Source organism: Pyricularia grisea, chromosome VII (assembly GCF_004355905.1).
Source record: "Pyricularia grisea strain NI907 chromosome VII, whole genome shotgun sequence".
Classification (NCBI taxonomy): Eukaryota; Fungi; Ascomycota; class Sordariomycetes; order Magnaporthales; family Pyriculariaceae; genus Pyricularia; species Pyricularia grisea.
This window is the reverse complement of record NC_044975.1, coordinates 544638-565486: the sequence shown is the minus strand read 5'-3', so window position 1 is coordinate 565486 and position 20849 is coordinate 544638. Positions and strand designations below refer to the sequence as shown.

The window sequence follows — 20849 nt, the reverse complement described above, 5'->3', positions numbered from 1 at the left end:
TTTTCCAGGTAATCGCCTTCCCGTCGTTGCCAACGCAAATCTTTCCCCGAAAATAATACCAAACCAGAGCTGAAGCCGAGAGGGGCTGACGAATAGAATGGAGTATGGACTTGCATGCTAGTGTCGAGCCAGATAGCCGGACAGCCGAAACAATTCCGATGATTTCCAGTTCCCCTATTGCCGTTACCGTAGCGGTTTGCAGAAAAAAATAATACTCTTCAACGAGCAACCTTCCCCAGATCGCAGCTGTCCGTGATGCAGATGAATCTTGATGATTCTGAGGCGTGCGGCCACGATCAGCTTGGTGATATCGCCAGAAGAAAAATGGGCAAGAAACCCCCAAACAAAAGAAAAATACCCATAGCAGATTGCGAAAGATCCGCGTACTAATGGGCTTCAATGGTTGTCATAAGTTCGTAAAGTCGTCATGTCATCTCGCATATGATCTTGTAGTAATAACATGAAGTAAGGAAAATGGGAACTTCAAACAGATGGCACACGATGGATCAATATCAGATCCGGTGTTGACGCCCTTTTGGTGCGTGTTGTGAATATGATGTTGCTGCTGCAACCATGCAGCCAGAGTGGATATGCTTCTTGATACAAACAAAAGTGTAGAAAACCGTTGCAGACATTTCTGCAGAAGACTCAAATGCTTGTGGGCAGCTCCTGCTGTTTTCAGGTTTCTGTGGTATTTTGAACAAAGAAAAACAAAGAACAACCAAGCGACAACCTCGAAAAAGGGCGGGCTTGATTCGAGTCGCAGTCTAAAGCTCCTCATTGTTGACAAGGTTCCAAACTTCTTGATCGTGACCCGTTGTACAGCCAGTCGCGGTTACGGTGCCGTAGAAGCTGGCAAGATGGTCAGCGCGACTTACCAGCTGTAGCCGTTGTAGGAGTGATTGTCATTGTTGTAGGGCCAGCGCATGTCGCGACTATAATGGGCAGGAGTAGGCTGAATGGCGCACGTGTTTGCGCGAAGACCCATTCCAGCCCGGCGATCGGCCTCGGCCTTGACGCGGAACGCCTCTTGCATCTTGCTGGCGGTCTCGACAGGAAGATTCATCGTCATGACCTCCTCGCCAATCTTGATGCGTAGGTCGGTGGTGGGGCGCCAGGGAGCTACCGTCTCGGCGTCGAGCAGTTTGGCGACGATGGCGGCGAGCCAGGGCACGACGAGGAAGAAGGTCGTGGCCATGACGAAGTGGATGTCGTTGAGCATAAAGGTCCAGATCCAGGCGAGGTCTAGCATGAGGCAGGCGACCGGCACGGTCTGGTTGAGGGTCGCGACGCGGGTGATGTAGTTGCCGTCGGCGGGGTGGTAGGCACCAAAGATGACGAGGCAGATGAAGTAGACCACGAGGGAGGGACTGGTGGTTTGCAGAATGAGACGTGTGCGGTGAAGCTCGTCCAGGGAGCTGACGAGATCAAAGGCGACGATGAACACCAGACCGCCAAGCCCGGCGAGGAAGTAGAGGACGCGACAGATGACGCGACCACCCTGCTTCTCGGACTCCTTCTGCTTCTCCTCCTCAGTGACGGGAGCTCTGATGGGGGGAGGAATCATGCTCGGGGGAATGGTGTAGGAGGGAACGAGGCCAGGCATGTTGATCAACGCGATGCGATAAAGTGAGGCGTTGGTGATGGGCGTCTAGGTGCGATTGAGGAAGTTGGTAGTAGAAGATACTGGCGGGGTTGGTCGAGAGATCTTGATAATTGATGCTTTAGGTGGTTGTGAATGCAGTGCGTTGCGACCAGATCTGAGTTTGCTTGGGTGGAGTTGGTAGATAAGGTATGAAAGGTTTGAAGATGGAGATATCTGAAAAAAAGAAGTAGGAGATGCGAGAAAATAAAGTCCTTCGGCAACTTTGAAAGACTACCTAAGGTAAGGTAAGGTAAGGTAAGGTAAGGTAGGTAGGTTGGAACTGCTTGGCGGGGCGGGTGGGGAGCTTGATCGGATCCTGTATGGTTTGCAGACAACAAAAGGGGAAGGAACGTGGTTCAAGGGCAAACCAGAACGAAGAGACAACCTAAGCCTGAAGCGACCTGCATCTCCTGATAGGCCTGCTCTCCGTTGCTACCTTACCTAAGGTAGGTACCTAGACACCAAGTGCAGGACCACTTATCCCAAAGCTTTACCGGCCTGAGGACACTGGCAAACTGAAGTCCTCCTTAGAGAAGTACCTATGGCTTCGGATTCACTTTGAACTCAGAATGCACACTTGAAGGCAGCCCAGAGGAAGAAGACTATTGGCGGGAGTAGTCCAGGGTCATAGATGACTGGTCGAGGACATTGCCCCTGAGCAAAGCCCGGCCCACTTCACACATATGAAAGCAACGTCCACAACGGCTGTATCAGACAGCGTACTCCAGAGGAAATGGACATGGTCGTTCTTGCAAAACACACACCCAACTGATTTTACCAGCAACACTCAAGCCAACCCGAGCACGAGCACGGCAGAGCCCAATTATGACGCTGTTTCAATTTACACGAGCCCGCATATCGTTATGGAGAGCGACTTCTTATATTTAGAGAGCTTTACCGATATCCTTTTCGCAATTATTCTCAGACAACTTTTCCCCAAAGGGCGGATTCGATAAGTTTTGCCATTATTTCCCCAACATTTTACGAGGATTCGCGATGGGGCTGGTCGCCGAAAAGGAAAATAATATTCCCCACCGGGCGGCCATGGTTTTTGTTACCCGCCTACAAAGGTAATATTCTTTCCCTACCACTAAAAAAAGAAAACCCTACCCTTTATTTGGCTAGTATGCCCCCCTTGAGCTATTGTTCAAGCTTTTCCATGCCCGGTTGGGACAGACGCTGATAATTCACCCACCCGATAGCCGCATTGCTGAAATGTTTTCAAGTCGACACGACGAACAGCATACCCAATTTCAGCTTAAATTCCAAGCTAGAATGCAGGCAGAAGACAAAGTTCTAAAATGGATAGGTGGTGGTGACGATCGACATCGGCTGTCCTCACCTGGAGACCATGACCCGGGGTCCCAGAGGCCGAAGGCGATCGAAATGATATTATAAGCACGGGCAGTAGCCCAAATGACACAGAACACAAAGAGCAGGATAAGGTTGTACTCGGGTACAGACGCGTTATCACCTAATCCAACGCCTATTAATTGCTTCTGGGGCGGCTGGATTGTGATCTCACCCAGACTCGGCTGAAGCATAGCATTTCGGAAGCAATTTGGTAGAGGCTCAACGCAAAGTCGAGTAATAAACTGATTAGCGTGAAAAAAGGTCCTCCAGTCTGTTATGTGATTTCTGCGAACATCGATTGGGACCCTGTGGTATTTGTTAGAGAATAAGAGTACGGGGTGGAGGCCAAAGCGGTTATGGATCGTGCAATCGTTATTAACGCCGGGCCGGACAGGCTGGGCCAGCACGAAGCGCCAATTTGCGGGGGATATCTTCGTAAAGCCTGACCAGTTACAGGGAAGGGGTTTGATAAATTAATGCAACATTTGGCTTTTAGAGAGTTTGGGATATGCAATATCGGTATGCGGTGGCTATGCGTTTTCGATTTATTTTTCCAATTTTACTCATTTTTCATGTTGATAGTTTATTGTTTTAGCTTATTATCACGACCGTACCAGAGCCGAGAGCAACACCCCGACACACAGGCGCTTCGCTGGAAGTTCTCGGAACACCTCCAACTGTTATCGAAGTCGGTGGGATGTCCGCTTAAGTTAGGTGGTAAATTTAAAAATGAATTTTTAAAAGTTAAAAAGATTGTACATAAAAAAAAGAAAAAAAGGATTTACTGTCAAATCGCCATTGAAAGTAAACATTACATTTTAACTAACTTTTATTTAACATTCAGCTCAAATATTATTAATATTAAAATTATCTTGGATTATTACATGTTATTTTTACCACTTTTTAATTTATTCATTCGTGTGCCTAACCTTATCAAGTATCCCGGCTATAATAATAAATCTTTATACAGCGTATAATTGGCAGAATAAAATACGGGACGCGTTTACAAATATGTAAAAAAGAATCAATATTTTTACCATTTGCAATTTCTTTTGATTTGAGTAAAATTAGATTTATTTTATCTTATTCGTTACACCCCGATCTTAATCTCTGCCATGTAAAAAGCGAGGCCCATTATAATTAATTCATGCGTTTTATTTGACTTCCTGTAAGCTCCACACAGAACGCGTGAATATATGCCGTATGGATTTAACAAGGTGCTGCCTAGAAAGTCGTGAGTAATTAATAACAAAATTCTCAACCTATTACAAAACCACTATTAATCTAGTACGGAGGTAGTAAATCTAGCTATTAAAAAAGAAACCTTATTCGAAGATTGTTAATAGGCATTTTGTAATGTTAATTGATTAATAGAACGTTGTTATTCGGATAAAAGAGGTATATCTTTGCACAACTACGAGATTGTTTAAAAACGAGCTTTTAAATATTATGTTCGTCTTATACCCTTAATTGGGCGTGACTCGCCGCTCTTTCAATGGATTAAACGCATAGCTCCCTATTCCAACAAAAACAGCTGTTGTTCGTTCACCAAATAAAGCGATAGTATTTACTTTTCTTGCGAGCCATCTCGTTAACTCTATTATTTTAAAAGCTTGCCAGAAAAGACATATAGAATAAATCATACGTGACTAAATTTAGTATAAGGTTTATTGCAAAATAAACTATTTTAGTGGTTTAATATATAATTAGGTTCAAATACATTAGATAAAGTATTTTATATTAGAAATATAAGCTATGTTAATGCTCGAATGATAAATAAATTTATCCCGCAAGTATTGGTTATTCTATTATTGGAAATATAAAATTAATAAATTCCAAAAATATGTGATATTATAATGGCAGAAACACAAGTTATTTTAGTGCTAGAAGTATAAATTAAATTATTACTCTTCGCAAAAATATACAAATTCCTCTTCTAATCACCAATTCACCCTTTGTAGCAAAGAATTCCAGAACCAGTTTCCCAGTTTTATTACAACTTTTACATTATGAAGAATTTTCTTTTTTTTACTGCGTCAACAACTATTATGACCGGCGTTTTGGGTGGGAACCCTGTTAAATTTATCGATGCTCCGCGCCAAAACGAACCATGTCGCAGGTTATACAATAATCAACATTATTTTCCCAATGAGTTAAAATGCGCCGCGCAGTTTAAAGTACATGGGCAAGTGCAAAGATGTAAAGGGAAAAACTTAGTTTATCCCGGGGGTTCTTTTGATTGCACCTTGTCAGGTATTCGATATCAAGTTCAAACATCTACCGATTGCGAATGGAAAAAATTATCGGGTAAATCACCGATCGACAACCTGTATGGTTACGAATTCCAAGTCGTTAAAAGATGTCACCCTACGCCAAATAACTTTTACGAGCCTCGCGCCCCTTACGGTCACCATCTTTGGGATATCGGGTTTGGTCGAGAAACTCAAGATCAGCAAAAATATAACGGTCCAACATTCCAATTAAGGGCTGGGCAAAAGTAGGGGAAATTTTAATTTCGTCTTTCGTCGCGTTTCAAAATAGCAAATTTACCCAGGATAACCCTTTTAGATTTATTATGAAATGCGCCATCGTTTGCAAACCATTTTTTACTATTGAAATTATTTTTGGTTACCAAGTTTGATATACAAATTTCATGTTCTAGATGGGCTCTACGATGCGAGCCTTTGCGATAAAACTAATGAGCAAGAGCCGCACCGGATTCGTGATGTGAAAACGTAAACAAAACTCATGTATTTTCTACAAAATTTGACCTGCTCAAAAGTAAAAATATAACGAAGTAAATTCCAAAGATGCATTTTGAAAAAAATTAAAAATCAAGCAGGGGAAAAAAAGCTTTCCCAGAAGCGCATTAAACCCAGAATATATCAACCGAAACTGGAAATGCCGCTAAACCGGCGGAATAATTTCCGTGGACACACTTTACTAGTGAACCTAAATTTGCACAATACCATCTGTGGGTTCAAACGAGGTGTGTTTTCCATCTATCATTTATCCGAGCTGCGGGGCTTTTTTTATGTAGGTGTTGCAAACGGTGATGGGGGTTTCGGCTCCAATTATGTTTGATAGAATCCTTCAGTGTAAAAAATGAGGAGTGGGCGGTGTGTTTGTCAATAGTGGGCAACCGGGAAGCGAGAAATCCAACTGCTTTCCCTCCATTTGAGGCCAGCCTTCTGTGTGTATGTGTCCCCCGACCATCTCTTTAATGTCTAGATGCCCGGTTTGCTTTATTTTTTTGAGCCGACAAACGCTTTATCCATATTATCGTCAGAGAATCCCACTCTCCTATTGGATGTTGTAGTCAGACAATGTCTGGCATACCCGCCGGAGCAAGTAGTCGCTCGCTCTTGTGATGCTTTTGCTTTGCAAGTCTTTTTTCAGTGGAGTCTCGGTCCACGATGTGTTGGGTGTGGCGGGAGAAAAGGGTCTCAACCGCAGAACGGACCGAGAAATTGCGCTCGGTCCTCGGTGAGCCACCGCACGGCGATCTTCGGCTCGGTCGATGGTGACTGGTTGCCGTTCTTCTTCTTTCTCATGAGGCCTTTGGCCTTGCGGGCAATGACCCTGGTGAACTCGGTGATTGAAACCATTGTGGCTGTTATTGCTGCTATCGCTGCTGTTGCTGCTGCTGATGTTGTTATAGTGTATTGATGTCGGTAGAGATGGCCCTGGTTGGGATTATGCCAGTCCAGTTATGTTGGTCGTGACGCCAAATGTGGCCAGCCGATAAGTGACAAGATGTCTGGAAACAGTAAAAGGCCAATGAGGCGATTTGAAGTAGCAGCAGTGAATGTGGAATACAGAGCAGTATATAGACAGTCTGAGATCGAGATGAAGCATGGGGAAGAACGGAGAACAGAAGATCGAGCAATTCGCCCGGGCAGAGGCCAAATATATAGTCTATGGAAAAGGTTAATATTCTTGGAATGATCACAGAAGCCTGGTTGTCTGGACTACAATTTGTATGTATAGTGGAAGCTTTCACGATGCATAAGGGGTGCATGCTTAGACTTCACTCCTGCAGGTGACAGACTTTCTTCCTATTACCTCTGAAGCGACAGCGCCTTTATGGCCCTGGCCTGGCCCAAAAAAATAGATCGAGTAACATTCTATAACTCTGTATCAACTGGGGTCTTTCACATTTGACTGAGACCCCGGACTGTTCTTGGACTCGTGGGAAAGAATGCCGTCAATTGGTCGATAAACTAGGTGTCTCGAGCTTTGTTTAGCATATCTATCCCCTGGATCGTGTAAATGACGACCTATATTCTTGTTATAAGAATAAGCCTGGGGAGCTTGATGATTCCTTCAATATCAATCGGGTTGCTTCGGAAACCAAATGCCCTTACGTATTGGAATTTGCCATGATTGTCCGGAACCCCGTTCGCCAAAAGTGATCCTAGACCCTTGTAAGATTGCAGTTTTCTAAGCCTCCTTGAGACTGAAGGACGCGCCTGCCCGAGAATGATGGTATTTGTGTGTAAACCAGGGATGACGAACTCCTATGTGTGATGAAAGTCAATTTCGGAAACCGCATGAAGCCAATTACGCATGCGTACATCATGACCCCTTACCCCTTTATATGTATTGCCTGAGTCTAATCATTCATCCCACAGTATGAGCAGTCCGAAGGCCGAAGGAGGATGGATGGGGATGTGACACCAGAGCTTGTTATTTTGGAATTCTTGGCAGCGAATTTGCACGGCCCATGCCTCCCTACGAGAGTTTGGGAATTTCTGACAATAAAGAGCGGTGAGCACATCGTAAGCATGCGGGCTGCTGGTTAAATTGGTGTCGGAAATCGGCTGGAAAGGGTCGGAGGCCAAGGGGACCGAGTTCGGTACTTCGTTATTGATAAATGGGGGGCCTGCATAAATGGTTACAAATGGGTCAGTTTCTGTAGACTCAAGATCCTTCTAGTATGAGCTGGCTCATAGTACAGTTGGCGGGGAAAATGTAGGATGTAAATGGAGCGCTGAGAGTAGATGTAACGTCCCTACAAGAAAAGTAACCTGATCATTGGATGCTCCCAAAAGGACTTGTTGCCTTCAAAAAGCGAGACTAAACCTGCTTGTTGCTCAAGGGTGCGGCTTGTGGCATGCTTGATGGTCGGGGATCACTCGAGGTAGCGGCGATAGCTTTGCGCAACGAGTGTGCTCATATTCGATGTGTGGTTGTAGCGGCCGCAAATAGCTCCAAGAACTACGTAGGGCTTTTGGGAAACAAATTGTATGAATCTGAAAAGCAGAGCTTCCTGTGAGCGTATGATCAAGAACGATCGCATAGGCTAGGACTTGGAAAAGTGAACACTAACCGTTGAAGATCTGTGGCTGACGCTAGTGTCGGCACCGGCGCAGCACGTGCCTTTAGTGTCTGGTATCAAGACTCAGCAGAGCTTGTGATCTCTCCTTGAGGGCTTCGTCTGCTCATAGTGGTTAGAGTCTGTTGCAAAGTGCGAGTCTCGATGTGTAGCTCTCCGTGTAGCTCTCCTCCCCGGCCGCTGTATCCATATGATGAACCTTCAACTATACGCATCACCGGCAGCATGTGGCATCATGTATCAAAAGCAGACCCCGGAGATCAAGCTCCCTAGGTGGATTGTGTGTGGCGACTCGTTATCTGATAACTGTATTGAATTGTCAGCAGAGGTTAGGAGGTCTGTACGGAGAGCGAAAGGCACGGTGCTTCAGGAAAATAAGAGAATGCTGAGGTCACGTCTTGAAAAACATTGAAAGAGAAACAAACATTTGAGCTACCAATCAAGCCAATAATTCTTGACCCTGGGAAAGGGCTGACCTCGTTAACTTTCAGGTAGCGGGAGCTTGCACAAAAGAACCATGCGTTGGGGTAGATGTAAATGCTGTTGCTCGTGTCGCCGTTGAAGGTTCGGTGAATCAATGTTGAGAGTTATCTTGACGGCTGGGGCTGACTCTTGAATCACGGTTACGGGAGCGTCGGTCGCGGGAAGGATATGAAGTGGGGATGGTAGGTAGCCTCGCGGGTAGCAACCCATTCGAGATCGATCTCCCATCTGTTTGAGGCACGGATCTTTGAATGTTAGCATTAGGTTGGCAGATGAACTCGACAGTTCCCAAATGTTATTTATTGACTTACGTTGCTTTTGATCTGGACCATCTTCAACGCCTCCCGCAAGTCGCGGTTTCTGTCCAGAGGATCTCTTGTCCACGGCGTCGGTAGGTAAGGTAGGTAAGGTACCTAGGTACTCAAGAGTCAAGTTGTCGAGACTTGTTTCGAAATCAAGTGGGCTTCGGTTAATGGCACAGCGCGCATAATTGACTTCATTGCTGTAGGTACCAGTGGGGAAATGACGAACATCTGTCTCCCTGCCAAACAGAAAATTGAGTAGACGATTAGCAGGTACAGCCTTAGGTGGCTGCTCACCATCCAACTTGTCACACCCCTAACCCTCGAATACTAGACATTGCTGGATAGCCGGGTATCTACCTTACCTTCCTAGGTAGGTACCTACCTACCCATGCGTAGTAAGCGGACAAGATTCAGGACGAGGCTGGAGCGCAGAGCCAGCTTGGTATGTGCATCGAGTGGCTAACCACTCTTTATTCTTCTTCAGCATCATCCTTGTATGTACATGGGCCTTTTGCAGACCTAAGGTTCAATGACTCCGAGGGCAAAAAAGAGACAAAACACGCGTCTCTTTGGGAAGAAAACAAAACAAACAAAGGCACATAAAAGTTAGTGAGCGCTTCGTTGATACGGCAATAAGTTCGTGGCAGGTGGAGCGCAAATTCGCAGGTCATGTGGGTCTGCGCTGCCGCAAGGTGCTGCAACAACAAACAAAGGTGTGACAATGCTCCGCCTGGGAGTCCAGGAGAGGACAGCCACGGCCCAATAACAAGGTTTAGAACTCGATTGCTTGGCTAGGTTTGGTTGCCAATATTTACACAGAGCGTAGAGTTCTCAGCCGCGCGTCGTGACTGCACAGTTGGAATTGACCCCATGCAATGCTAATCTGTATTCAGCGCAAAACCAAATTGTTATGTCCATCCATTGGGTTCCTTGTTTGGAGGCCACCCCGCCATAGGACGCAGAAGTGAGTTCCTAATCCAAGCCACATGTTGTTGATATGTTTTCCCACCAGCGATTTATTCACCGGTTTAGTTTAGACTTGCTATCGAAACTGACCATGTTCACCGATGTGTATACGACGTCAAATCGCTGGCTTGAAATGCGATTACCTGAACAGCTCCTTCAACTTTGTCGCCATCTTTTTACCCGCAGAGATAACGGTCATTTCCATGTGACCGAGATGGTATCTTGAGAGCCCCAGAAGTTTTATATCAAAATAATGGGGGAGGAGAATGTGTATCTGTCAGGGGAAGAGGATGGGGACCTGCCCGGAGCTTGTCCTCCGGAAAGGGTCCTCCGGGCATCCTGTCAGCCTTGAAGTCAACCCATACATCATCTGCCTGTGACCTAAAGCTTGACAGCATCGTTCACATAAAAACTAATTTAAAATATACATGGAAGCATTTAGAACCTACTGTGCATCAGCCGACAACCCTCAGAAGCGAGAGTAAGGGGTTCAGATAAAGTTCAGAGCTGCATCCCCGGAATGACTGCATGGGAAAACAAAACAACGCGTCCAGCCAGTACGTGTATATCACGAAGCTCGGTCACCTGGAGAGCTTTTGCCCCTGTCAACTTGTATTTAAGCAATGGCCATCTCCCCAATACTTGCAGTCGAGTTTTACTCTTCTCTTCCCATCGATCTCCAAGCTACCCACAAGTACAAGCCCACATTGTACACAAAAGAAAACCAGCTTCACCTGTATACCAACCCTCGCTGATAACAATGTCTTCCATCAAGTCCAGCCAAGCAACTGCCACCCATGACCTTCGCGTCCGCAAAATCCTGTACACAGCTCGCCGCTGCGCCGCCAAGCTTGTCAAGAAGTTCCGGCCGTCGCCATCCGCCAAGAGCGGCAACAAGAAGGTCGAGGCCAAGATGTCTGCCCGCTGGCATGACCACACCCCCGAGGAGTTTTACGGCCCATTCTGTTGATGATGGCATCTTTTATCCCCGATTGAAGACAACATGGAGATCGGGTCGACCGAGAAGCGTGTGGTGTTTTCGTTCTTCTATCTTCGGAGCCCCGGATTTTTCAAGTATCGCCACAAAGACCGCCGGAACTCCGGTCCGGCTTGGGAGTTAAGATCAACGCGAAACTTCCTCCTAACCCCCGACCCGACCTCGCCCTGAATGGGATCTCATCTTCATTTTCCGGAACCCCTACCTGCCACCGCGCAGAGACAGCAGCGAGGCATCCTTGCCTGTTTTTAAGCTAGTCAAAAACTTTACCACGACGTCGCATCACCCCAGAATGTCGCCAAGTCCAGCAGTCACCAGGCTCAACAGGAAGGTGCTATACCAACAGAATCTCCGAGAGCAAGATGTGGCATAAAGACCATAACTATACATCCAGAAAGAAAGATGTTCTGTCAACATCGGCGATTAACACTCCTTTAGTGACTTGATCATGTTAGAGATGAGGAAGATGAGATGGTGGACAACAAAAGCAGCGGCAAACAACAGGGATAAAAGCGGAAGCAGCAAAACAACTATGGCGGGAGTATGAAGAAGAGTATGATGGCTATGACCAGCATTGCAGCAGCAGTAATGACAGTAAAAGGTCAACAACTAATATAAAGGATCTTCTGTCGAGCAAATAAAGGGTATTGGAGGAGTCGCATTCTGTCAAAACATTGTTCTATCGGTTGTCCATGGTGCTGTAAATACTTGAAGTGACCATATCCTCGCCCACAAAAGCCCACTGACGAGCCCAGAGAGACAAATAAGGTCTGCCAGCAATCTCTTTGGAGTCAGTGGCTCCCGTGTCTGCAAGTAGGACTTGCTGGCACAAAGTCCCATCTTGAGGCCTGGCTAGTGGTCGGAAAAAGCGAAATTGCAGCTATAGATGAATGTATAGTTAGACCACCATCTGAACTTGTGTAACCGAGCTTTTGCCCATCCGAGATATGTGCTTACTGGTTACCATCGATTATCTCTCCCAATCACGCGAGCGGACCACGGGGCTTTTGGATCGAGCAGAACTCGCTGAGGTTGCACTACAGGCGGATAACCAGAGGTTGCGGAATGTCGAGGTTAGTGTTGCCATTCTTTCTCTCCCCTTCGAGTGCGGACTGTGTCTGAGAGGCAGGTAATGTAAGGTACCTACGTACGTAAGACAAGGTAGCCAACTACCAGGTAGGTAGGTACCTGTACGGTAGGCACCTTGGTACCGTTGCAGTGGAAAGCCTAGAGCGACCTTTCCAGCCAATAATGAAAGCAGCAGCGTCTTGCCTCCACCTCATCCCGACCAACATCTACCAGCCCCACAAGGTGCCCTGGCGCCCGCCGGCCAATCAGAAACCTGTGCTTCGCAACAGGAGCAGGCGGGGTACACACCAGCAAGGCTGTAGACGCGATCGGATCTGAACTGACTGAATAGAATTCCGTCAATGAGTTGCCCGCACGCCTGCAAATAATCAGCGGCGAGGCTCCTCATCAATGTTTCCCCGGGTCACGCTCGAATGACTTCCTTTCACCTTGGTCAAGCAAGCTATCTGAAGGCGACATCTCAACACAACGCAAACAGAAGGTAAATAATCAACATTCTTTCCCTTTGATCTTGAGCACCGGCCTGTGAAGTTCCCTGCACCCCCAGGCAAGGTAAAACAATAATGAATGGAGCTTCTGGGCCCATTGTGTTCTGATCAATATAGACAGATAGTCCTCCCAAGCACCCCGAGCTCTGCGAACAAACACACACAACCGGCCTTTGATCCATCGAGTTTTTGGAACCTGTTGCGGTCAGCACTCAAACCCCCGAATCCCCAGTACAGGAGCAACCCTGCTGTGATTATCAGCCATGCCTCAAGCATCATTCCTCACGCTAGTGACTAGGCTTCCAATATCCACGGCGAAACGGTAATGTCTTGCAGTTTTAAGAAGCTTGAATTGCTGGAGTTTGCCCGCGGCAACGACTTGGCATTTCGCCAGCAGGGAAGTCCTAAACCAGCTGTTGGACACTGGCAAGGAGATGGAGACTGACGACTGTACCATGGAGACGACAACCTCCCAAGACCTTCTGGCTGCTGCAGAGAATGATAGAACCGGCAGATCTGTTGATCATGTTCAGCATTCGCGGAATTCATGGGACTTAGAATTCTCAAGGCTTGGCGCCATATACAAGCAACCTTTTCGCAAGCAAGAAGGAGCACAATCGGTAGGAAGCCTTATCCTTAGGCGGAGCTGCCTAGCTGTGAGCCCAAAACTGGCTTAATCGATGAGCCACTCCAAGAATATGAGGATGCAGGAGCCTCAGGATCGGGTCTTTATGCGAAGCTAATTCTTCACAGTCCAAAATTCGAATTACAGGAAATTATGTCAGGTTATCTCGAATACATAAGAGTCAAACAAGTTCTCAGCGAAGGCGATACGGAAGTTCATTGTCACGCCACCAAACAAACACGTCGACACAAAGGGCGTGAGGCCTTGGGAGCAACATCAGATGGCACCGATAGCTCCAGGTGAGGTTCTCGTTGGGCTTTGGCTTCCACTTTACGGGTGCTTCCTCAACAAAAATGCTCTGCAGTCACGAGACCTCTGCTTGTCACGGACACGAGTCCTAGAAACCAACATAACCTGAGCAGTCAGTTAACACTCCATTTCGACGAAGATCCAGGTCTATCAGACACGCCCTTGTTGGTTCCTTGACTGGAGACCGAGTAACGAGATGGCTTTTCAAATCCTCTGGGTCACCATCAGGATTATATGAAGCTTTACTACACAAGAGGACTTCTACTACAAATTTAAAAAGGGATACACTTTTAAGTACAACAGTTTATCTAGCGACAACTTGGGGTCTGTGATACCTCACTGTCCGACCTTTCCGGCAGTCATTCACTCATTTCACCGCGACAAGACGAAATCTAAGTACAAGGCTGCCAAGAGCCCGCTCCTCCTCAAGAATGACATTCCCGTCAGCTACAGCTACACCTGTTGGGGTAGGCTCGAGTCGAGCTCGCAGGGTGCTCATAAAGTGTGCCTCACGACTCTTCACCAGTCTCTGCATATCCACCTCGTCTGGGTTCTCAACAATATCGTACTGAATGTGAACATCGTCCGTCGGTACAAGCCCAGCCTTCTTGCGTAGTCTTTGTACCCGATTGACGACATCACTTGCAAGACCCCCGTCGAGCAGCTCAGGGTGCGGAGCGGCATCAAGCAACACAACAACAGCCAGATCAAAGGATGCCTCCCATCTCAGCGATTCATCGGACCTTTGCCCAGAGTCGTCCTGGGCAAGCACACGAACGATGGTGAGGTCATTCTCGTCAAGCTCTATGCCGCCGACCGTGATTTTCTTGTCTTTCTGATGCTGGCGGAGTTCTTGCTGCGTCAAACAAGGAAGGGCTGTCCTGGCGAGTTGCACGTCTTTCTTTAGCCGTTTGCCCAAAGTCGGCCAGTCCACCCGCGCTTCTTAATGAATCTTGTACTTTTCCTCGTCCTCAGTAAGGGATACCTCGCGGACATTTAGCTCATCAGCAACATAACTTTTGAGAGGGTCTATGTCGGCCAGGAACTGCGCATCGGAAATAACCGCAAGCGACATAAGTGGGGCCTTAAGGCTGATACTACGACGTTCTCTGGCAATTCTGCCTAGCTGGATTACCTTTTGCATCGCCGCCATTTTGCGCTCGATCTCAGGATCAAAGAGCTCTTCCTTCACAGGCGGTATGTGTAAAAAGTAAATACTTCCGTGTTTGTAGATTCTGACACATAGTCGCTAACAAATGGCTTCAGCAGCCCATATGTACTCCGTGATAAAGGGCGTGAAAGGCGCCATCGCTCGAACGACGGTGAACAGTACCAGAAAGAGCGTGTCAAGTGCCGTTCGTATGTCCTCGACCCCTAGACCAGCTGCGCCCTTAAGCCGCTTGCGGTTGAAGCGAATGTACCAGTTCGTCAAATTGTCAATGACCTGCAGTAGTCTAGGAACCACGGTATACAGTCGATAACCTCGCATCTCTTCTTCCATAAACTGCAACAGACTCTGACAGTCTGCGAATATCCAGCGATCCATAATATTCAATCCGCCGGCCGTAAAGAACTCCGGGTTGGCGATAAAGCCGGCCCCTTATGTCTTGTTGAAGAGGGCAGCTTGTTCCGCGAAGAAACGATAGCTGTTCCACAGAGGAAGGAGAACTCGTGATACAATGTCCTTCACACCGGCCTCTTTAAACCGCAACGGCTTCCCTCTTACGACTGGGAAATTAATGAGGTAAAGCCTCAGGGCGTCCGGACCGTATTTGTTAATGACCAAATTCGGATCTGGATAGTTCTTCAGGCTTTTGGACATTTTTTTGCCGTCTTCAGCACTAGACCGTTGACTATGCAGTTGCGGAATGGAGAGGTGCCAAAAAGCTTGTTTCCCAGCACAGACAGCGTGTAGAACCACCCACGCGTCTGGTCGAGGCCCTCAGCGATCAAGTCGGCGGGGAAAGATTGATGCTCGAACTGCTCTTTGTTCTTGAAGGGGTGATGATTCGAGGCATACGGCATACATCCGGATTCAAACCTGGGACGACACTGTTGCGTTAGCATTATTCTGCCATCTCATCTTCGAGTATCGTAGGAGTAGAGACTTGTACCTACCAGCAGTCGAAAATCTTGTCGATCCGCCGAAGATCGCCTTTGCCTTTGCTTGAAGGTATCGTGATCCGTCCACATTGTCGCGGTGCATATCATCCAGAGGCCCATCGTAGCCACTCAAACGCCGCAGCTCTTCAACGCTGCCTACGCAGACGACCTCATCGTAGTCCTCGCTGACCCATAAGGGGATAGGAGTACCCCAGTATCTATTCCTCGAGACGTTCCAGTCGTGAGCATTTGCAACCCAATTGGCAAAGCGCTTTTACTTGAAAAGCTGAGGAACCCATTTGGTTTCGTCCAAATTCTTGAGCATGGCGTCGGTGTCATTTGCCACCCTGATGAACCAAGACGAGACAGCTTTCCTGATCAGCTGAGTGTCGGATCTCCAGCAAAACTTGTCTGTGTGGGTGATGTTTCGCTCGACGAGGAGCCTCTCAGTCGACCGCAGGTCTTTGATGATGGCGCGGTCGGCAGTATTGACGTGCTGACCGGCGTACTCGGCAACTTGACTGGTGAAACAGCCCTTGTCGTCAACGGGACAGGGCGGCAGGCGTTCAGGACCAAAGAAAACCAGCCGCGATGGCGGCGTCGTAGTCTTCTTGGCCAAAGGCCGGGGCTTGGTGAACTAGGCCTGTTCCCTCTCCGGCTTCGACGTACTCGGCCCCGATGACTCGAAAGCAGTCAGAATACGCTTTGGCAAAGTATCTAAACAATGGCTCATACTTCCATCCGATCATGTCACTGCCGGCGATCTTGGCGACTACCTTGTATTTCGCTTTCTTCAGGTCCTTGTACAGTGTCGAGAGGAGGGTCTCTAGAATGATGTAGTGCTGTCCTATTTCTCGTCTAGGATCTTGGAGTACTCGAAAGAAGGGTTAAGCGCGATGAGCATGTTGGAGGGGAGAGTCCACGGGGTAGTAGTGTAGATGGGCAGCGATGTGTTTTCATGCTCGGGAAGGTCGACCAAAGGGAACAAGACAACGACAGCTGGATCAAGGGTTAACTTTTCGTTCTGCTTCGCCCCCATTTTGCTGAGCGGCGTGCACAGGGCTGTGGAAAACGGCATGATCTGATAAGCGCGGTAGACTTGGTCTTTGTCGTAGAGCTGCTTGAATACCCACCAACATGACTCCATAAAGGTCACGTCCATGGACTGCAAAGCTTGTCAGCACTCAGAGGATGCGCTTTCATGCAAAAGCCAGATCGCAGCAAAGTCGGCATACCTTGTAGTCGTTGTCAAAGTCGATCCATCTTCCAAGACGTTCGATGAAGCGTCGCCACTCGGAAGAGTACTTCATCACAATGGCCTTGCATTCTGCATTATACCCTCTCGATTCCCATCTGCATGACGGCATCCCTGCCAGAGATGCCCAGCTTCTTGTCGATCTCGTACTCGATGGGTAGGCCGTGCGTGTCCCAACCAAAGCGTCGCACAACGTGGTATCCCCTCATGGACCAGTACCAAGGGATGATGTCTTTGATGGTCGACGTCAAAAGGTGGCCGTAATGGGGGAGTCCTGTTCCGAGGTTAGACACTTGAGCAGACTGTTTGGAAATACAGTTTCACGGTGTTTCAGTAAGATAAACTAATTTACCCGTAGCTGCAGATGAAGGACAGAGCCGTTAGCAAATTATGGGAGCTGATAGTTGGCGCACAAACAAATCCGTTTGAGCTGGTCGTCTCGACTGGATCGCTTACCAAACGGTGGACCGTCGTAGAAGGTGACCCGAGGCCCATCCTCTGTCAAGCGCAGCTGCGTCTGAAAGGCGTCAATTTCTCTCCACAGCCGCAGCACCTCCTCCTCCGTCTTGGGAAAATTGATGCTCATGACTTTAGTTTGAGCTCGGGGTTTTGTGACTTGAGAAAGAAAAACTGGAGGACAGTTAGAAAAACCTCGCAGATGTCTGCAGCTGGTCCGGTCATTCATTCGTGAGGAGGAGGGCGGGACTTTGCAGTCATACTCTAACTCAACACCAACAGCGACAGTGAGCCACTTGCTTGCAGGGATCCCCGTACCCGCGTGTAAGCCACAATGAGGTAGGGGGGGGGGGGGGGGGGGGGGGGGGGGGGTGGGGGGACCTAAGGTAGCGGGGGAATGTGTCTGACTGACACACACAATCCTTGGCTCAGGCATATCATCTTTCTTGCCATGAAAGTTGTGTGGTTGCTTCCGAACTGCCCCAGTTGTATACTCGATGCAACAATTCAAACATTAACTCACAATGGACAGATACCGGTAGAATTGGTCTGAATTAGGTTTCCAGCGGGTGCGCTAGCATTTTGTGGGTAAGGCCCGCCTGAACACAATGGTCAACAACAACCCGCAAGCTAAAACTGACAGCTACTGTGCGCAATACACGCCAAGACACCATACTGCGCTTGTGCCCTTTAACCTGTTGCTCTCCATATCCGTACCGGCACATGGTGATGGTACTTTGCCGAGCTTGACTTGCAAGCTACTCGGGAGATCACCAAGGAGGGTTACAAAAAGTTCATATTAAATCCATTGGTTCTGCAATCCTGTCAAGCCTGTCAACTTGTGTTCAATCGCAGCTTTTGCTGTGCCTTTTGGGATCGGCATCGGCGTCAGGTTGGCAACACTATCATTCGCCTCTTTTAGCAGACGACAGTGTTGATCAGGTTGCGCTTCCCCGCATTGGTGTTCCGACGGCCCACGATGAAGTCATAGGTTGCAAACGACAAGGGGGATCATAATCTCGATCTCATTAAACTGCGATCTGACCCTCTACAAATTAAACGCCATTCCCTCGGGGGAAAACTAGGAAATATTCATCACCTTCTACATACCAACACAGTTAACCATCAAGCAACATCTACACAGCCAGACTGAGAGAAAAACAAAGCAAAAACCACACTAGGCTCGCCTCTTCCTCCAACTCACTCTTCTCATCAGCTTCCTCTTTTCCACCGCGCTCATGGCTGACGCGATGGTGCAGCCGGCGCCAACACCACCAGCCCAGCCCGCCGCGGCGGTGGTAGCGCGCCAGCTCACGGTGAGCCAGTCGCCCTTCCCAGACATCTCTGTCGACATCCCTTCGAGCATCCCCACAAGCATTCCTACAAACATCCCCACGACCATTCGCGCACCGGGAGGGAACACGACGCTTTCCGTGACGCCCTCGAGCACGGCAGACCCGAACGGGGCCGCGGCGGGTCTCGGGGAGGGCTCTTCGGGTGCCGCTGTCTACGGCGCGCTCGTTGCTGTCGCTCTGGTCGTCTTGCGATAGTGTTTAGGAGGGGCATGAATCTTGGCTTTCTTTTTTTGTTGATGTCAAGTCACATGGCGGTAGCTTATCACTTTGAGATTATTTTCTCTCCATTGGCTTGCATACGCTTTGGCGGACTTGGTTTCGACTGACGGGATAAAAGAGGATGCATTGCATATGAGGCCTGCCAAAGCCCGAAAAGCTTGGGGGCCCGCGGGTTCGCGGGTTTTATACAAAATTAAAATTTACAAAAGAATTATTGGAAAAAATAAAATATTTAAATATTTAATTAAATAAAATAACGCAAATTTTAAAAAATTGTAATTATTTTTTATAATTATTTTATATTATGTTAAATTATTAAATTAAAATAAAAACGTATTATTATTTTTTTCGGATATAATAAGAAATTAATTCTTTTTTATTTTCGTCGGATTCGGCGTTATTATTAAAAAGATTTTTAACGATATAAAAAATAAAATTAAATAATTTAAACGGGGAAATATTTAATTCGTTTTTTTTGGACCGGAAATAAATATTTAAACGTAAAATTAGGAAAACATTTGGGAATTTTTTCCGGAATAATACGTTATCCAACAATAAAAATTTTATTATTTATTTTTCCGTTTATTTACGGGCGTCGTTTAATAAAAAATTATAATAATTTTTAACCAAAAAATTTATTTATATTAAAACGGATAACTGGTTTTTTTTTTGAATTTGGGGGTATTTTTATTAAATATAACGTTATAAAATATAAATTTAAGTTGCGTATTAATATGCGGTTATATTTAATTATTTATAATATTAAAAATATATTTAACGAAATTTATATTTTTAATTTGAATAATAATACGGCTAGCGTATATGGCGTAAAAATTGGAAATTATTTTATATTAAAATAATTATAATAAATAATTATAATGTAAAAAAAGAATTTACCAATAAAAAAATTGGTAAAAAACGTTTTAATTGTTTTTTACAAAACCGCGATAATAAACGTAGAAAATTTGCAATTAGGTAAATATTTATAGGTAATTTTCCGGATTAAACGTTAAAAAAATAGTTTGGGGATAATTAATTCGAACATTCGCTATATTTTTTTGAATTTTCCGTAAAATAATAATTAAAATAAAATTAAATAAATAAAATAAATATATAATAAAAAAATAAGAGTATATTACCGGGTTTAAAACGTATATTTTTCCGTTTTTTAACGATATTTTCTTTACCCGCGGTTTTAAATATATTTTAAACATTTTATTCGTGTAAATTGTACGTATTAATTTTATTTTGAACATTTTATAAAACGTTTTAACGGAAATAAATTATAAAATAAAAAATATTATAATTAATTAAAATTAAATAAAAAAATGGTTATAAAAATAATTACCAAATTAACGATTTAAATCGGTAATAATTGGAATTAAATAAATAATCGGGTGGAAAACCGAAAATTATTACGTAATTACCAAGAAAAAAATTGTGGGAAAACAAGGTTAAATCCGATTAAAATTAACGTAAAATTTTTTTTAAACAGCAGCGTTTTTTTAATTGGATGAAATGCGGGATAGGGGTAGGGTTAATCCAATTAGAAAAACACCGCCTGTAAAGTTTTTTCCGAATTTTGGAATTTAATTACAATAATAAAAATTTCAAATTCTTACAAATTTTATAATTTTATAATTTAATCGCGGATTAATTTTATATTAAAAAAACCACCACTTAAAAAAATAAATATCGTTAATAAATATGGGTAAAAACTTACATTTTCCACCATAATTTTCATTATAATTAACAATTAATTAAAAATAATATTTAAACGTAAAATAAATAATAATATTGGTCGTAAGGTTTAAAATTTACAAAACCGTAATAAACAATTTAAAAAATAAACAAATAATAGCG

At 45.7% G+C, this 20849-nt stretch overlaps 8 protein-coding genes across 8 annotated transcripts; 3 read left to right on the top strand and 5 right to left on the bottom strand.

Moving 5' to 3' along the window:
• Positions 1-874: 874 nt before the first annotated feature.
• On the bottom strand, positions 875-1606 carry PgNI_10197 (uncharacterized protein; the record flags this gene model as incomplete). Its single annotated transcript, XM_031130171.1, has 1 exon — positions 875-1606. The coding sequence occupies one exon, from the start codon at positions 1604-1606 to the stop codon at positions 875-877; it is 732 nt and encodes a 243-aa protein (XP_030980316.1).
• A 4695-nt stretch (positions 1607-6301) lies between these two features.
• Positions 6302-6606, bottom strand: PgNI_10196 (uncharacterized protein; the record flags this gene model as incomplete). Its single annotated transcript, XM_031130170.1, has 2 exons — positions 6302-6387; positions 6462-6606. 2 exons carry the CDS (start codon positions 6604-6606, stop codon positions 6302-6304), a joined length of 231 nt encoding a protein of 76 aa, XP_030980315.1.
• A 2210-nt stretch (positions 6607-8816) lies between these two features.
• PgNI_10195 (uncharacterized protein) lies at positions 8817-9295 on the bottom strand (the record flags this gene model as incomplete). Its single annotated transcript, XM_031130169.1, has 2 exons — positions 9131-9295; positions 8817-9047 (listed from the first exon to the last, which is right to left on the bottom strand). The coding sequence occupies exons 1-2, from the start codon at positions 9149-9151 to the stop codon at positions 8817-8819; spliced, it is 252 nt and encodes an 83-aa protein (XP_030980314.1). The 5' UTR covers positions 9152-9295.
• Positions 9296-10850: 1555 nt separating this feature from the next.
• Positions 10851-11060, top strand: PgNI_10194 (uncharacterized protein; the record flags this gene model as incomplete). Its single annotated transcript, XM_031130168.1, has 1 exon — positions 10851-11060. The coding sequence occupies one exon, from the start codon at positions 10851-10853 to the stop codon at positions 11058-11060; it is 210 nt and encodes a 69-aa protein (XP_030980313.1).
• Positions 11061-12555: 1495 nt separating this feature from the next.
• Positions 12556-13707, top strand: PgNI_10193 (uncharacterized protein; the record flags this gene model as incomplete). The annotated part of the gene is made up of 3 exons (XM_031130167.1): positions 12556-12657; positions 13062-13284; positions 13480-13707. The coding sequence occupies exons 1-3, from the start codon at positions 12590-12592 to the stop codon at positions 13705-13707; spliced, it is 519 nt and encodes a 172-aa protein (XP_030980312.1). The 5' UTR covers positions 12556-12589.
• A 258-nt stretch (positions 13708-13965) lies between these two features.
• PgNI_10192 (uncharacterized protein) lies at positions 13966-15144 on the bottom strand (the record flags this gene model as incomplete). Its single annotated transcript, XM_031130166.1, has 3 exons — positions 13966-14479; positions 14558-14833; positions 14879-15144. 3 exons carry the CDS (start codon positions 15142-15144, stop codon positions 13966-13968), a joined length of 1056 nt encoding a protein of 351 aa, XP_030980311.1.
• A 54-nt stretch (positions 15145-15198) lies between these two features.
• On the bottom strand, positions 15199-17011 carry PgNI_10191 (uncharacterized protein; the record flags this gene model as incomplete). The annotated part of the gene is given in 7 exon segments (XM_031130165.1): positions 15199-15392; positions 15419-15639; positions 15713-15972; positions 15997-16338; positions 16367-16559; positions 16577-16866; positions 16937-17011. The coding sequence occupies 7 exon segments, from the start codon at positions 17009-17011 to the stop codon at positions 15199-15201; spliced, it is 1575 nt and encodes a 524-aa protein (XP_030980310.1).
• Positions 17012-18650: 1639 nt separating this feature from the next.
• On the top strand, positions 18651-18962 carry PgNI_10190 (uncharacterized protein; the record flags this gene model as incomplete). The annotated part of the gene is made up of 1 exon (XM_031130164.1): positions 18651-18962. One exon carries the CDS (start codon positions 18651-18653, stop codon positions 18960-18962), a length of 312 nt encoding a protein of 103 aa, XP_030980309.1.
• Positions 18963-20849: the final 1887 nt, after the last annotated feature.